At 43.1% G+C, this 17,069-nt stretch overlaps 1 protein-coding gene across 1 annotated transcript in view; it reads left to right on the top strand.

Annotated features, from left to right (window-relative positions):
* LOC127451273 (GTPase IMAP family member 8-like) overlaps positions 1 to 17,069 on the top strand; it is a 33,789-nt gene that overhangs the window by 4,406 nt on the left and 12,314 nt on the right. The window contains exon 3 of the mRNA XM_051715833.1: positions 14,535 to 14,970. Within this exon, the coding sequence (XP_051571793.1) occupies positions 14,910 to 14,970 (61 nt within the window). The 5' untranslated portion in view covers positions 14,535 to 14,909. The remainder of the gene's footprint in view (positions 1 to 14,534; positions 14,971 to 17,069) is intronic.

Raw genomic sequence — 17,069 nt, 5'->3', positions numbered from 1 at the left:
ACGATTGGCTGATTAGATATTGTTCTCTGATGGATGATTGTTGGTGCCAGATGGGCGGGTTTGAGTATTTCTGGGATTTTCACACACAACAGTCTCTAGAATTTATTCAGAATGGTGCCAAAAACAAAAAACATCCAGTGAGTGGCAGTTCTGTGGACGGAAACACCTTGTTGATGAGAGAGGTCAACAGAGAATGGCCAGACTGGTTTGAACTGATAAAGTCTACAGTAACTCAGATAACCACTCTGTACAATTGCGATGAGAAGAATATCATCTCTGAATGCTGTTCTGAGGTGCGGGATGGGGCTTTTTTTGGTGGCATGAGGGGGACCTACACAATATTGGGCAGGTGGCTTTAATGTTGTGGCTGATCGGTGTATGTCCTGTGCTCTGAGTAGCACCAAAAACTTCACTACAAATTGTAGCAACACCTCCTCCTCAACCCTTCAGAAGAGGCTCATGTTTATAACAATAACCTGGGGGAGTAGATTCATTTAAACAAATATATTCATCCGGTTTAAGACAGATTTCAGTCAAACAGAGCACATCCAAACTATGATCTGTAATCATTTCATTTACAATTAGCGCTTTGCTAGAAAGAGATCTAATGTTTAGTAGCCCTATATTTATATGATGTTTATCTTTAATTGTTTTTTGTTTTTGTTTTTTTGACCTTACATTTTTTCTAAATGATTTAGTGAGGGGTTAGTGTTTGGTAGTTCGGGGAACAGACACAGTCTCTATATGATATCTAGGTGATACAGTCTCTATGTGTTGTAGTTTATGTGACCTGTGTGACGTCTCAAAGCAGCTAGCAGATGTTTGGATTAGCCAGTTTGTCTGCGTCCTGACCTGGGCCCCAGTTAGTCAAATACTATTAAGACTATGAGCTAAATTACTACAGAGGCAAGAGGCACCTTCCCTGGAGGGATGGAGTCCGTCTCTCTTTAGTACGTCAGGCCTACCCCAAAAACTCTTCCAATTGTCTAATAATCCTATGCTATTCTCTGGACACCACTCAGACATCCAGCCGTTCAGTGATACTAATCTATTATAAACCTCATCACCATGATGAGCAGGGAGGGGGCCAGATCATATTACAGTGTCTGACATCGTTTTTGCAAGTTCACACACCTCATTAACATTATCTCTAGTGATCTCTGACTGGCGAAGCCGGACATCGTTAATGCCGACATGAATAACAATTTTAGAAAATCTACGTTTAGCATTAGCCAGCACTTGTAAATTTGATCTGATGTCAGATGCCCGAGCCCCTGAAATGCATTTAAAAATAGTGTCTGGAGTCTCTATTTCCACATTCCTTAAAATAGAGTCACCAATAACCAGGGCTCTTTCAACATGATTCTCAGTGGTTGCATCACTGAGTGGGGAGAATCTATTGGAAACCCTAACAGGAATGGGAGAGTGGTGTTGATTTGCTGAGCAAGTATGCAGCAGAGACGTCACCCAAATGCCCTGTTGCGGGGACTCTACAGATGGAACCAAAGTGTGTGTGTTGCTCACTGTACTACCTGCATCCGAAACAGTATCTACCGGCTTCTCTTTCTCACTGACCTCCACTAGCGTTCGGATGCATGTCTCTAACTCATTAACCTTCTCCGTCAGCCTGACTAATTCCTTACATTTATCACATGTAAATCCCTCACTGCTAATGGAAGAAGCTATAGTAAACATGACATGCAATGCAGGAAGCAATGAGCGGATGCCATGACTTACCGCAATTGTTTGTTGTTGTACCCGAGCAGCAAGGGTTTGAGATCGATGTGAATCCCTCATGCAATTGTTTGTTGTTATGGTTGTTCTTGATCAGCAGTGCTTTGAGATCGATGTAATAATCCATGTAACACAGAGGAGAAAACGGGTACGTGCTGTAAAATGCACGCAGTTGAATCGTGATAAGAGAATAATGCGGAAGGAAAACCGATGCACGCTGAAAAATGGCAGATATTAAAGATTAAAAGCTGAAAACAGATAGATAAGTGATGCTAAAAAAAAAGCTAGCAGACTACAGCAACAATTACTGCTTCACAACATCATCCTGTGATGTTGGAGACCTTGAAATGGAGATGACTCCTTATCTCTAACTTGAGAAGACAATACTGAAAAAATTATCTGAAGAAGAAAATAATATAGAAAAAAACGATGTAAATCAAGACCAACACAGATGTATGTTTGCTCTCTTGAAGCTGCACACACTTGTTGCCTTTTTTAAAACTCAAATCAGATCCTTAGGTCCTTCACTGATGTCAATGTGTAGAAAAGAGACATTTGTTTGTGCATGAATTTATGCTGATGATGAAATTCACATGCTCAAAATTATGGTTAACAGCACCCCCCATCACCCACTGTTCACCTCATCCCACCACATTTCAAAAAGGTTCAGCATTCACTCTTTAAATGAAAACTGAGCTTTATTTTTATTTGGTTTCAGCTTCCATGAAGTTTTGTCCGCCCACAGGGCCTTTATCAAGAAGGGCTTTAAACAACATTTAAGAAAACTTAATTACAAACACATATTAATTACAACAACATACACAAAGTCATAAGTTCATAAACAAAAAGTCAACAGAACACACCAAACATATTTCTTGATTCATTCCTCTTGGAAACAATGTATCTAAGAAGAATATAAAACATTTTTATCTAGATTTACGACACATATCAATATCACCCCCTTGACCATAAACAATAACGTGTTTAATATCAAAATAAAAGACAGCAAACAGAATGAAAACAGTCTTTAAAATGTTGTGCAACAGATTTACTTTCATCACCACAACGTATTGCAACGCAATTTGGAAATATGTGGTGTTCACATATTATAGATTTATCAGAAAGACTTTCAAGCTTGGTAAAGTTGACATGACATTTATTTGATGAAATAATATAGAACCACAGAATATATTGTCTCTTTTTGGCATAAAACCCATCTGGTAGTCTGATGAGATTGCTACTCGAACCGTCAGATCCTGCCGGAGATAGGAGGAATGGGGTGAGGAGCCTACCCCAAAAAAAGGAGAAAACAGATACTACCCCCAAAAGAGAGAAACATTCCAGGAGAGTTACGAAGTTTCATTCTGAGAAGAGAAAAGGAGATGTTATGATGAATAGACATTGGTGCGGGAATTATGCAATAACCCTGGCATGGTTGTGTGATACCTTAGTGATAGGATAAGCCGTTCTTGTGTTTCCTGATGACCCTTATGAGAAAGGAGGCATGGTTTGTGTGAAATCCTTGATTGAGGATAGCCATGCTTGCATATGAATGTTCATTGTGTGATATCTGTCAGAGGATGGACAGCATTTCGTTTGAGCCCAATGATGAGGGCAACATATTTGTACGATCTCTTTGCTGCAGATAATTAACGTATGGTATGAACCCTACAACGAGGGTGAACAGTAATTGTGTGATATTTGTCAGAGGATGGACAACGTTTCTTTTGAGCCCTGTGATGGGACGACATCGTTGTGTGATCCCTTTGCTGAAAAGAATTAATGTATGGAATAAGCCCTCCGATGAAGGCGGCTGTATGAGCGATGTGGATGACGTTTGATTATGAGCTCTCCGACGAGGTTGAACGTTAATTGTGTGATATCTATCAGAGATAGACAATGTTTCGTTTGAGTCCTGTGATGGGGAGACATTGTTGTGCAATCCTTTTGCTGAAGATAATTAACGTATGGTATGAGCCCTCTGATGAAGGCAGTTGTATGAGCGATGTGTTTGACATTTGATTATGAGCCCTCCGACGAGGGTGAACGTTAATTGTGTGATATCTGTTAGGTGATGGACAATGTTTCATTTTGCCCCATGATGGGGCGACATCGTTGTGCGATCCCTTAGCTGAAGATAATTAACATATGATTATGAGTCCTCCGACGAGAGTGACAGTTGCTTGTTCGATATCTTTGCCAGAGGATGAGCAACGTGCATAAAGCCCTACGATAAGGACGGCATTGTTGTGAAATACCCTTTGTTGAAAGGTAAACAATGTATGATTATGAGCCCTCCAACGAGTATGGATGTTATATGTGCAATATATTAACAGTGTTTGTCTATGCAGTGATGAAAAACCATGCCTGGGATTGTGGAAGCCCTGGTGAGGAGGGCGAGTATGATTATAAAATATCCTTGCCGGAGGATAAACTTGCTTGAATTTGATATTTCTGTGAAATAGAAAGTGTGGATGAGCAGTGAGTGGCCCCAGGCCACCACCAGAAACTTACAGCTGATGGAGAGTTGAGCGTTTGTGATGATTTGAAGGTTGGGTCGAATATATTTCTAGCATGATGAGGAAGGCCAGTGGCCAAGCATCAGATTGTGGATTCTGGTAGTCCTTGATGAGCAGCGATTGTGGCTGCACCCATTCTGAATAAGTGTCCTGAGAGACTAGGGGAGGAGACCGCAAGTTTGAGGGGTTAGATGTGAAATGTGAACTAGTTTGCAGATATATAACCATGGAGGTGTAGGGGCAGCAGGAGGTGGAGATTATAGATATTATTATGCTACGACCACACCCAGAGTGGTCTGTTTTGGAGTGTTTGAGAAAAAGGGGAAATGAGCGTAGGCTGGGCGAGTCTTTTCTGCATGGGTTTTAGTGGAATCTAAAAGGGGGAGGAATGAGGGGCTTAGTCCGGCAGAAGGTGCAGGCAGGGGACGGAAAGTAAGCTGGTGTAGGTACTGTAAAAAGTTCGAGGAATGAGAAAGTGGGAGACAGCAAATCCAACTCAAAAGTAAATTTATTAATAACACAAAACACGTTTGCTTAACAGCATAGCAGTAAAGATCCCAATATAAACATTCTGGGACTGCCGGCGGCCAGCACACATGACTTGTCAGCTGGGTTCTCTCACTCTCTCTGTGGAATGGGCCCTTTTTATCTCCCCCACCTCTCACTGCAAACACAGAAACAGTAATTACCAGCAATTCATTTCAGGTGAAATTCCTTATGGCTTCCTCTCCCCCAGATGGGTGAACTGTCTGGTCTGCCCCCCAGTCCCCCCCCGGAGAGGAAGTCCACATCAGCCATCTGCGCCCCCAGTCTGTGGACCACCTCGAACTTAAACGGCTGGAGTGCCAGATACCAGTGGGTGATCAGGGCGTTGGCATCCTTCATGCGGTGGAGCTATTGGAGCGGAGCATGGTCCGAACAAAGGGTGAATGCTCATCCCAATAAATAGTAGCGGAGAGAAAGGACTGCCCATTTTATGGCCAAGCAATCCTTCTCTATGATGTTGTACTTTGGTTCTCTCATAGAGAGTTTCCGACTAATGTACAGCACCGGGCACTACTCCCCCTCCACCACCTGGGACAGTATAGCACCCAGCCTCCTGTCCAATGCATCCAACCTGAAAAACTAAAGGGAGAGTGAAGTCAGGGGAATGCAGAAGCGGCCCGCCACAAAGTGCAGCTTTTACCTGCGTGAAAGCTTGTTGGCATGGCTCCGTCCACTGGACCGGGTCTGGAGCTCCCTTTTTAGTGCGATCAGTCAGCGGGCTGGTGACATCCAAATAATTAGGCACAAACCTTCATTAATAGCCATCCCCAGGAACTGTTTCACCTACTTTTTGGTCTTGGGTCTCAAGCAGGTTGCAATTTCTGGATTTTTATCAATTTTGGGCCACACCTGCCCATGACCCAAGTGGAACACTAGATACCATACCTCCACCTGCCCAATTGCGCACTTCTTTGGGTTTGCTGTGAGCCCCGCTCTTCAGAGTGACCTCAGAAAGGCCCCCAGATGTTGCATGTGCCGCTGCCAATCATTACTGTAAATAATGATTTCATCCAAATAGACAGCGGCATACGATGTGTGCAGTCTGAGGACTCTGTCCATAAGATACTGAAACGTAGCTGGGGCCCCAAACAAACTGAATGGATGGGTCACAAATTGGTGTAACCCAAACTGTGTAGAGAAGGCTGTTTTCTCATGGGACATCAGCGCTAAGGGGATCTGCCAATATCCCTTTGTTAAATCCAGTGTTGAATAAAAGTGAGCCGTGCCCAAACGACGAGCAGTTCATCAACACAAGGCATTGGATAAGCATCAAATTTTGACACCGCGTTAACTTTCCTATAATCCACACAGAACCGGACCGAGCCATCACTCTTAGGCACCAGAACCACCGGGCAGGCCCAATCACTGTGGGATTCTTCTATTACCTCCATATTGAGCATGGCCTTTAATTTTTCCCATACTACCTATTTCTTGTGTTCAGGTAACTGGTATGGATGACTACGTACCACTACCCCTAGGGCTGTTTTGATATGGTGTTTTATAAGATTAGTGCGGCCAGGGAGAGGCGAGAACATGTCAGAGAAATTCTTTTGCAATCTGGCAACCTCTGTATGTTGTGACGGTGAGAGGTGGTCTCCACAAGGGACCGTGGTGAACTTATTGGCTTTTAGATTCACCTCCAGTCTAAGCTCCTCCCTCTTGGAACTACTATCACAAAGAATACGGGGGGGCCCCTCTTTCCATGATTTCAGTAGGTTGAGGTGGTAAATCTGACATGCCCTGTCCCTATCCGTACGCACTACCTCATAGTCGACTTCCCCAACTCGCTGTGTGACCTCAAAGGGCCCTTGCCACTTCATGAGTAATTTTGAGCTCGTTGTGGGCAGCAATACAAGTACTTTATCTCCCAGTGCAAACTCCCATAGCCGAGCTCCTTTGTTATACAGCCGGGACTGACATTCTTGCACCTGTTGCAAATTCTCCTGTGATAGTCACCCCACTGTGTGAAGTTTCGCTCTGAGGTCAAGAATATATAGAATTTAATTTTTGCTCTGTGAAGGTCCCTCCTCCCAGTTTTCCTTCATGACGTCTAACACGGCACAGGGCTTATGCCCATATAACAATTCAAATGGGGAAAACCCTGTGGAGGCTTGCGGGACCTCTTGCACTGCAAATAACAGGGGTTCGATCCACTTATCCCAGTTCCAAGCATCTTCGTGCACAAACTTACGAATAATATTTTTTAAGGTCTTATTAAATCGTTTGACCAAGCCATCCATTTGTGGATGGAACATGCTTGTCCGAATCAATTTAATACCCAATAATTCATACAGCTTGTGTAGTGTATGTGACATGAAAGTAGTGCCCTGATCAGTGAGGATTTCCTTCAGAATCCCCACTCGGGAGATTATTCTGAAGAGTGCCTCCGCAACACTACATGCTGAGATGCTGTGCACTGCTTCTGGATATCACATTGCGTTATCCACTAGGACTAACAAAAAGCAGTGCCCGTGTGCTGTCCATTCTAGTGACCCAATGAGGTCCATAGCAATTCGTTCAAAAGGAAACTCGGTCAACGGAATGGGGCGCAATGGCACTTTTGGAGCAGCCGGCGGATTCACCAGCTGACATTCACGGCATGCCACACACCACCAGTTGACATCCCCGTGAATGCCCGGCCAATAGAAATGGGCCATGAGACGGCTTAGTATTTTCCCGTCCCAAGTGACCTGCCATCGGATTATAATGAGCAGCCTGGAATAACTTTTTCCGACAGCTCTCCGGTATCAACAACTGGGTTGTATTCTCTTCTGTGCGAGTGTCCTGTGTCACTCCGTACAACCGATCTTTTATAATTAAAAATATGGATATGTGAGTGCGATGTCTTGCTGAAGACTTTGACCATCAATCACTATCACTTGGTCAAATGCTCGCCTCAGTGTTTCGTCTCGCAACTGCTCTAGATGGAAATCCTCTGCCAACACACACGACTTGTCAGCTGGGTTCTCTCCCTCTCTCTGTGAACTGGGCCCTTTTTATCTCCCCGTCTCTCACTGCAAACACAGAAACAGTAATTACCAGCAATTCATCTCAGGTGAAACTCCTTACCGCTTCCACTCCCACCAGATGGGCACTCGACCACGACCTTGCCTCCACAGGGACATAGTAGATGAACTCCTGAAATGAGATAAAGAGTCAGTGATTGAATTGAAAAACCCAGGAATGTGCTCTGCTGAGAGAATGAAGTGCAGTTGATTCTCTGCCATGTCAAGCATCTCAGTAGGGGTATAAAGAGCCTGGAGAAGGACCGCCTTCTAGATGATTGCAACTGAAGTGGTATTGTTGCAGAAACGAAGACACGTTTGTATGCCCAGAGGAGAACCCATAATACGCTGGTGATGATGATGGGGTAAATTTTGAAGATACGAATGGAGGGGAGTGGAGTGCGAGATTTAGGAATTAGTCTGGCCATTTTCCTTAGAACCGTGTTCCTATAAATTAGCCTCCGAGACTTTCAGAGGATGTGCATCCGTGAAAAAAGACATGCCATCTGAGGTTTCAGGGTTTTTTCACTGGAAAGGGGATGCCCAGCTTGTAAGAAAATTTGTTTAAATGTCCAGGGTGGAGCTATGAGTGGCATGGGAATAGACAAGCAGAGAAACGGAGTGGGTGCATACAGACGGGAGCTTAAAATATTGGAAGGATCCAGCATAGCCTTCTGACTGAGAATTAAATATGCGGAATACTTCTACACTGTGAGCTGGACAGGAAGTTAAAATTTGCCAGATGATGCCGAAATGGGCCAGTCAGCGGGGTGACATGACTTTTAGAAGCATCTTTATGTTTGCTTTGGTGAGGAAGATGCCGTGCCCAGCCTTAGATAGGGTTGAAGTGTGTAGATGTGAAAGATGTGATGTTTGAAGCCAAAGCTCCTGATAACGGCAGTAAAACCAGCAACACATCGCATAGTCCAAGGTATGTAAAGCTAGCATCGACTGGATATCATCAAGGCTATACACTTGATCTGATTCTGATCTAAAATTTGACAGACAAATAAATTCAGTGGTCAAAGGAAGCTTTTTTCAACTTAGAAATATTGCTAAATTATTTTTATTTTTTTTACTTTTAATGATTTGGAAACCGTGATACATGCTTTTATTTCTTCAAGACTGGACTATTGTAATGCACTTTATTTCGGTGTTACTCAGTGTTCTCTCTCATACCTTCAGCTGGTGCAAAACACTGCTGCCAGGCTTCTGACCGGTACCAGAAAATATGATTCTATTTCTCCTGTGTTAGCCTCACTCCACTGGCTTCCTGTTTTATACAGGATACAGTTCAAAGTATTACTGTTTGTTTACAAGGCCTTGCATGATCTGGAATCTTACACGCCGCTAACGCAGTATGCATGCACCCGGCGTAAGATCTTTAAACCATCATTTAAATGCATTTGATGAATATGATTGAGAACTTAGTGTATTTCTGATGGGGACCAGCTGCTGCCTTGATGCGATGATTTTGACGGACTTGGCGAGGTTTACGCGCCTTCCAGCACTGCGTCGTGCATTCTGGTTGTAGTACATGAGGTGGCTCGACGGAGGGAGATCTCCTACGTGACTGAGATCTGGATGAAGATCCAGATTTGCTGATCGTTTACTCCTCGTGTTGAGTTGAAGCAGCGGCATCGTTGGGGAGGGAAGGCGGGTTTCCCGAGATGTTATGTGAGCTGGTTCACCTGTGGCCTGGAGAGATCGGAGTTGACGGAGATGCCTGTTTAACATTTCTATTATCATTCCAAGAGGGCCACAATTCTACTGAGACTACGGAAATTGCAGACATGCACTGCGGCGAACTGGGTTGCGGATCTGACTCGACGTCAGATGTAGTAAGCTATAGAATGTAGTGCCGTGTTAGCACACTGAAACACAAAGTGGTTAATTGAGAGCAGGCTTTTAAAGCAATGACTGATGTATGATTGGTTAGGAGCAAACTAGATAATGGTGTGATGATGTACAGCTGCGAGTCTCCCGCTAGAACTATGCTTACACTTACATTTCTCATTTCCCTGGAAGTTTCTCCTATATAAAGTAATCTCAGGGGCAACAAATAGCATACAGTTACCAGCCACTTTAATAGGTACACCTGTACATCCACTTATTCATGTGATTATCTAATCAGCCAATCGTTTGGCAGCAGTGTAATGTATAAAATCATGCAGATATGGATCAGGAGCTTCAGTTAATATTCACATCAACCATCAGAATGAGGAAAAATGTGATCTCAGTGATTTGGAGTGTGGCATTTGGTGTCAGATATGCTGGTTTGAGTATTTCTGTAACTGCTGATCTCCTGGGATTTTCACACACAATAGTCTCTAGAATTTACTCAGAATGGTGCCAAAAATAAAAACATCCAGTGAGGGGGCAGTTCTGTAGACGAAAACACCTTGATGAAGAGAGAGGTCAACAGAGAATGGCATAGCCGCGGGAACGATTTTTGAACAGGAGGTGCTGAAGGGGGAGGGGGGTGGATTAATAATTGAAAGCAGCATTAATTCTTCTATTTAAAATTGCACTATAACACCCTATAGCACTATTAAACCGCTATAAAACTGACAAAAAAGTGTGTTAAATATACACACCATTTAGTCACACATTTCAAAACATGTATAACATTTATTGAAACATTTCTACAAATATCAGATTTATAGTTATGGTCATAAGATATATAATTGGCTATATGAAAACTGTCCTTGTGAAAACCTTAACTCCCGAAATAATAGCACATAAAGATTACTTATATTAAAGTGTAACAGGGTTCAATGGAAAGGAGGAGGCGGGAACCGGACAAAGCATCAAAGTAATGTTTTAATGAGCTCAAACACAAAAACACACAAACATGAATGCATACAGGGCAGCTGCTTGTAGCTCTCTCCCGAACTGCCACATCTCGTTGCACTTATCCCTCTCCTCGGCTGATTAGCCCAATGGGGGGCTGGGTGTGCGTAGTCACGGCCCGGCCCTGCCCTCCTCCTTGTCACACTCCTCCCTCCTTTGCCTCAGGCCGGGGAATCCCCGGCATGATATACCGCCTGCTGGCAGGCCTTCCCCACCTTCCGCGACCTGGGAGGGAGACAAGGGGAGGGAAACACAAGACACGCCATCGCCTGGTCCTTGATCGCTCCTCCACCCTCTGGCGGACAACAGCCGCTCCTCCCCAGGCGGACCGGAGCCAGTCCTCCGACCCCTGACAGACAGAACGCCACTCCACATTTCGGCGGCTGGTAGGGAACTCCTCCGCCCCTGGCAGCGGCTCTACCACTCCAGGCGGTCGGCAGTGAGCCCCTCCTCGCCTCACGGACAGCGGGCGTTCTTCCGATCCTGCCGCGTTTTGGCGGTCGGTAGGGAACTCCTCCACCCCTGGCAGCGGCCCCACTGCTCCAGGCGGCCGACAGTGAGCCCCCCTCCCCTCATGGATGGTGGCCGTTCCTCCGTGTCCAGGCGGCCGGTAGCAGCTCCTCCATCCCCCGGCGGATGGCCACGGCTGCTCCTTTGGGGTGGATGGTAGTGGCGAGGACTCTACGACGGCGCATCCCTCCTCCTTCCTGGGTTTTGGCACCAATGTAACAGAGTTCAATGGAAAGGAGGAGGCAGGAACCAGACGAAGCATCAAAGTAATGTTTTAATAAACTCAAACACAAAAACACACAAATATAAATGCATACAGGGCAGCTGCCTGTAGCTCTCTCCCGACCTGCCACATCTCGTTGCACTTATCCCTCTCCTCGGCTGATTAGCCCGTAGTCACGGCCCGGCCCCGCCCTCCTCCTTGTCACATAAAGTATTAACTAGTATGAGTATTATCTTTTTAGAACTTAGGATGTTTTGATCATTTTAGGAACTGTAACTCAATTCCATGTTTTAGACAGTTGCAAAGCAGCACGTATTTAGGACAACAGCATTCACAACGCATTCTGGTTGGCATGGAACTTTGTTCAAGTTCACCTGGCTATTTGCTGCATTGTTTGTGCAGATGTAAGTTGGAATATTACTTTTTAGTTGTAGATATAGCTGATTGATCTCTCATAGCCTATGCGAATGAGAGAGGTAATTAACCCGTTAAAACAGATCAGTTTACCGGCACGACATCGGTGAACAGCTCAACTCACAAGCGTGGAAATCCCTATGTCTAGATTATTTTAATACATTCTTTCTTGATTATTCTTCTTGAAAACATTGTTAGTGCACTGTTAATGTCTTGCAATAATATGTTTTCAGTTCACATTTTCATAAAGAGTAAGTTTTAATTAAAATAGTTTAATTACCAAAATAATCTTCTTTTTCTTGTCATCCTTGTTATTGTTGATGAAATAAAAATACCCCTTAATATTTTTGTCATACTTTCCTTAACAAGATTAACACAGAATAGGATGGTTTTCAAATAGCATTAGTCATTAATTTTTAATGCATTCAGTATTTTGACCACACTTAACAGGGTGTGCTGCAACGCCGACAGGGGGTGCTGCAGCACACCCAGCACTCCTACTTCCCGCGGCTATGGAGAATGGCCAGACTGGTTCGAACTGACAAAGTCTACAGTAACTCAGATAACAACTCTGTACAATTGTGGTGAGAAGAATATAATCTCAGAATGCACAACATGTCGGATGGGCTACAGCAGCAGAAGACCACGTTGGGTTCCACTTCTGTCAGCCAAGAACAGAAACCTGAGGCTGCAGTGGGTCTACCATCTGTGTACCTCAGCAGGAATCCAGATTCATCAGACCAGGCGATGTTTTTCCAATCGTCTACTGTCCAGTTTTGGTGAGCCTGTGCCCACTACACTCTCAGTTTCCTGTTCCAAGTTGACAGTAGTGGTACCCGGAGAGGTCTTCTGCTGCTGTAGCCCCTCCGCCTCAATGTTCCATGTGTTGTACTTTCAGAAATGCTTTTCTGCATAGTACTGTTGTAACAAGTGTTTGTTTGGGTTACTGTCACCTTCCTGTCAGCTTGACCTCTCTCATCAACAAGCCGTTTTCGCCCACAGAACTGCCGCTCACTGGATGCTTTTTGTTTTTGGCACCATTCTGAGTAAATTCTAGTGACTCTTGTGTGTGAAAATCCCAGGAGATCAGCAGGTACAGAAATACTCAAACCAGCCAATCTGGCACCAACAATCATGCCACAGTCCAAATCACTGAGATCACATTTTTCCCCATTCTGATGGTTGATGTGAACATTAACTGAAGCTCCTGACCCGTATCTGCATGATTTTATACATTACACTGCTGCCACACAATTGGTTGATTAGATAATCGCATGAATAAGTAGATGTACAGGTGTATCTAATAAAGTGGCCGGTGAGTGTAGATGATATTGCATGAATTAAAAGTAATGGTACTTCTGATACATATGTTTTTACCAGTTCTGGGTGTGAAAGTGTTTCAACCTCTTTGTGTACAGTAATTTCTACACTTGGAGTTATCAGGTGGAATCACTATATATTGTGGTCAAATGGTTTCAGACTTACATCTGCTCTGACAAGAATATTCTTCAAATTTTTGCTCTATGAAATGACAGTCGTAGAGACCCTGAATCTTTCAGCCAAGACGGGATCTGATTTTAGAGTATGCCACTGTTCATGTATAATACTGTGACGTTCTTGGCTTGGGAGTATAAGTGGTAATATTATGAACTGGAGGATTCTATAGAAATTCTAGTTGATCTTGAGGTGTTAAGCAACTGTTCTCTATGAACATCTTTTAGTTTCTTTTAAGCTCTATCTAGCCAGCTATTATTATAGCCCTTTTCACTAAAAGTATGCACATTTCATTTTTAAATTTTAAATCTTTCTTACTGTACCTCAAAACTGGTTTTGTCCTGTAAATCCTTACACAGAGATTCACAGCTTCTACTGTCACATCAGGAGGATGGTAGTCATGTATGATTTTGTGCCTGTAACTAATTTATAATTGGTTAAACTGATGATGTTACAACTTACCCCATCATACACTATGGCCAAACGTTTGTTGACACCATATGTGCTTGATGAACATTTGATTTCCAAACCTTTGGCATCAATTTACCCCTTTGCTGTAATAAAAGCTTCCACTCTTTTGGGAAGGCTTTCCACTATACTGTATGTAGTAACGTGGCTGCAGGGATTTGCTCTCATTCAGACACAAGGCTATCAGTGAGGTCAGGAACTGATGTTGGTTGATGGGGCCTGACCTATAGTTGCTATTCCAGTTCACCCCAAAAGTGATCAGTGATCATGTCTGGGATTTGTGCAGGCCAGTCCATTTCTTTCACGCCAGACACAGTAAACCATTTCTTTATGGACCTCACTTTGTTCACAGGGGCATTGTCATGCTGGAACAGAAAAGGGCTATCCCCAAACAGTTGCCACAAATTTGGAAGCACACAAAGCCCAAACCATTACATAAAGAAACATTAAGATTTTTCTTTACTGGATTTATTGGAGTAACCAAATTAGAAGGGGGTGTCCACAAACTTTTGGCCATATATTTTAAAATACTCCCTGGTCTAACCCAGTGGATGTACCAATTTTGTCAATTTTGTAGTTGAGACTGGTAAAAAAGACTTATTATTTGTGTGATATTTTCATATTGTTGATTTTATTGGTAAGTTGCATGTGAAATCTGATGGTAACCAGACTATCAGCATGTTGATTATCTGATGCAGAACACTGTTGTTTGACATTCTACAACTGTCATGTGACAGCATGTGTTTGTGTTTATTTTGTTTCTTCCAGTGAGTGATTTGAAGATTGTTCTGCTGGGGAAGAATGTTGCAGATAACAGTCGAGTGGGAAACTTCATCTTGGATGAAGACATGTTTGGAAAGATAAAACACCCTCTTGATGTAGAGGAGTACAGTAGAAGAGTGGAGGGGAGAAACATCACAATTATCAACAACACTGACTTCCTCAATCTAACACTCTCAGCATATGAGTTCATACAGAAAGGGTCAGCGTTGTCTTCTCTAAAACCTCATGTGATCATACTGGTACTGCAACATAATGATTTTAGTAAGAAGGATAAAGAGAGACTATCTTCTGTGTTGAACTTCTTTAATGAGCAGATGAAGAATTGCACAATGGTGTTGACTACTGACAAAGAGACACACGATGAAACATGATGAAAGCCATAAAGAGATTAAAGACGAAACTCCTTTTTGGAAACATAGCAGTAAGTACAGTACCCACAATTAAATAAACAACTGTGTTTCATGTCAACTAAAAGAGGAAACCTTAATACCAAGGGAATTTAGCAAAGATTTGACTATTCAGCATTACTTTTAGCCTTCGTTCATTATACTGAATGATCCAAGAATGCATTTGTATGCTCAGCCATGGGCCTGGGTAGCTCAGTGGTAAAATACACTGGCTACCAACCCTGGAGTTCACTAGTTCAAATCCCAGGGTGTGCTGAGTGACTCCAGTCAGGTCTCCAAAGCAACCAAATTGGCCTGGTTGCTAGGGTGGGTAGAGTCACATGGGGTAACCTCCTCGTGGTCGCTATAATGTGGTTCGTTCTCGGTGGGGCACGTGGTGAGTTGAGCGCGGATGCCGCAGTGGATGGTGTGAAGCCTCCACACGCGCTATATCTCCGTGGCAACATGCTCAACAAGCCATGTGATAAGATGTGCTGGTTGATGGTCTCAGACATGGAGGCAACTGGGATTCATCCTTTGCCACCTGGATTGAGGCAAATCACTACATGACCACGAGGACTTAAAAACACACTGGGAATTGAAAAAAAAAAAAAAAAGGAAATATTTCCACATTGATATTGAAAATAACACTACCTATCATTGTCCATTATCATGTGCAACAAGTACATATCTGTGAACAGGGCTTCATGCACCTTCTTCTGAATCACTTGGTGCCCTAGACAAGAAAATACATCAACAAAGAGAAAAATAACACTTTTTATCAACTTAGTAATGGACTCTCTTCACATATCTGGTTTTGGCACGCAAAGGTAAAAGAAATAAATAAAAAAAAGCAGAGCGATTATGACAGTCAGTATAGAAAAGATGCCAAATTTACTGTCACTCCCTCTGCAGCTGTATTAAACCACCAGCTGTTTTTGTTTTGTTTACTAGGGAAATCCAATACAAGTATAATGTTTTACATTTACACAAAATAATTTATAAATTGCAAATATAAAAAGTTAGCTAGATTTATGCTGCTAAATAAGGCGGAAACACACCACAAGTCTATGAAAAGTGTCCATACTCAAATATGAGTTGTTGTTGTTTTTTTTATGAGTGTGCACAAGGTTACCTGATTACATTTGATAGCCAGTGATCAGCATGCATTTTCACTTTTTTTTACGGATCGACTTGACTCTGCTCGCTTTACTTTTCTGAGCTTGATTTTCCACTGCAGTTTAGTGCAGCCTCAACGTGGGTGGGATTTTAGGCTAATCGTCATAGTTGCGTCACCCCATCCAGCTCTTGTTGGATCCTCTCCTCGGCTGCTAACGAGAGGAACGTCTGCACCTCATTTTTTGACCACGGCGTGGTTTTGCGCACAGCCATTTCTTTTTACAATTCGAAAGTCGTGTGAACAAATGATACTGCTATCGCTGTTGCTAACTTTAAAACTAGCGGGTTGATGTCCCTTGTTGCAAATCCAGTGACGCTGGTAGTGACGATTCTCTCTGACCAATCAGTGATCTGCAGGGTTTTGATGTCACATTTAGTATCAGCTCGGCTCGCTTGGAACCTCGACCGAGGTGGTAATAAAAAAAGTATCAGGTACTATCCACAGTGGAAAACCCCCAAAAAGTGAGCAGAGTCAAGCAGTGGAAAAGCCCCACTATTTTACATTTGGCAGACATTTTTATCCAAAGCAACTTACAGTGCACTTATTACAGGGACAATCCCCCTGGAGCAACCTGGAGTTAAGAGCTCAAGGACACAATGGTGGTGGCTGTGGGGATTGAACCAGCAACCTTCTGCTTACCCGTTCAGTGCTTTAGTCCACTACACCACCACCACTCCATATTATTAATGCAACAGCTTTGACATTTTGATAATAACTCATTTTGTGTTCCTATGACTTAATTTATTCTGTAAAACACAAACATAGATTTTTAATAGAGATATGATGTAATTATATCCAAACAATGCAAGTCAATGGATTCCAAACATTTTTGAACTCCAAAAAAGACATAAAGATAGCATAAAAGTAAATGTTAAGGATAATCATTTTGGTCTGTTTCTCACACAAAACTAGTTGTATCGCTTCAGAAAACATGAATTAAACCACTGGAGTCCT

This window comes from Myxocyprinus asiaticus, chromosome 14 (assembly GCF_019703515.2).
Source record: "Myxocyprinus asiaticus isolate MX2 ecotype Aquarium Trade chromosome 14, UBuf_Myxa_2, whole genome shotgun sequence".
In the NCBI taxonomy this organism is placed as follows: Eukaryota; Metazoa; Chordata; class Actinopteri; order Cypriniformes; family Catostomidae; genus Myxocyprinus; species Myxocyprinus asiaticus.
The sequence above is the reverse complement of the archived record's forward strand: the minus strand, read 5'-3'. Positions and strand labels throughout refer to the sequence as shown.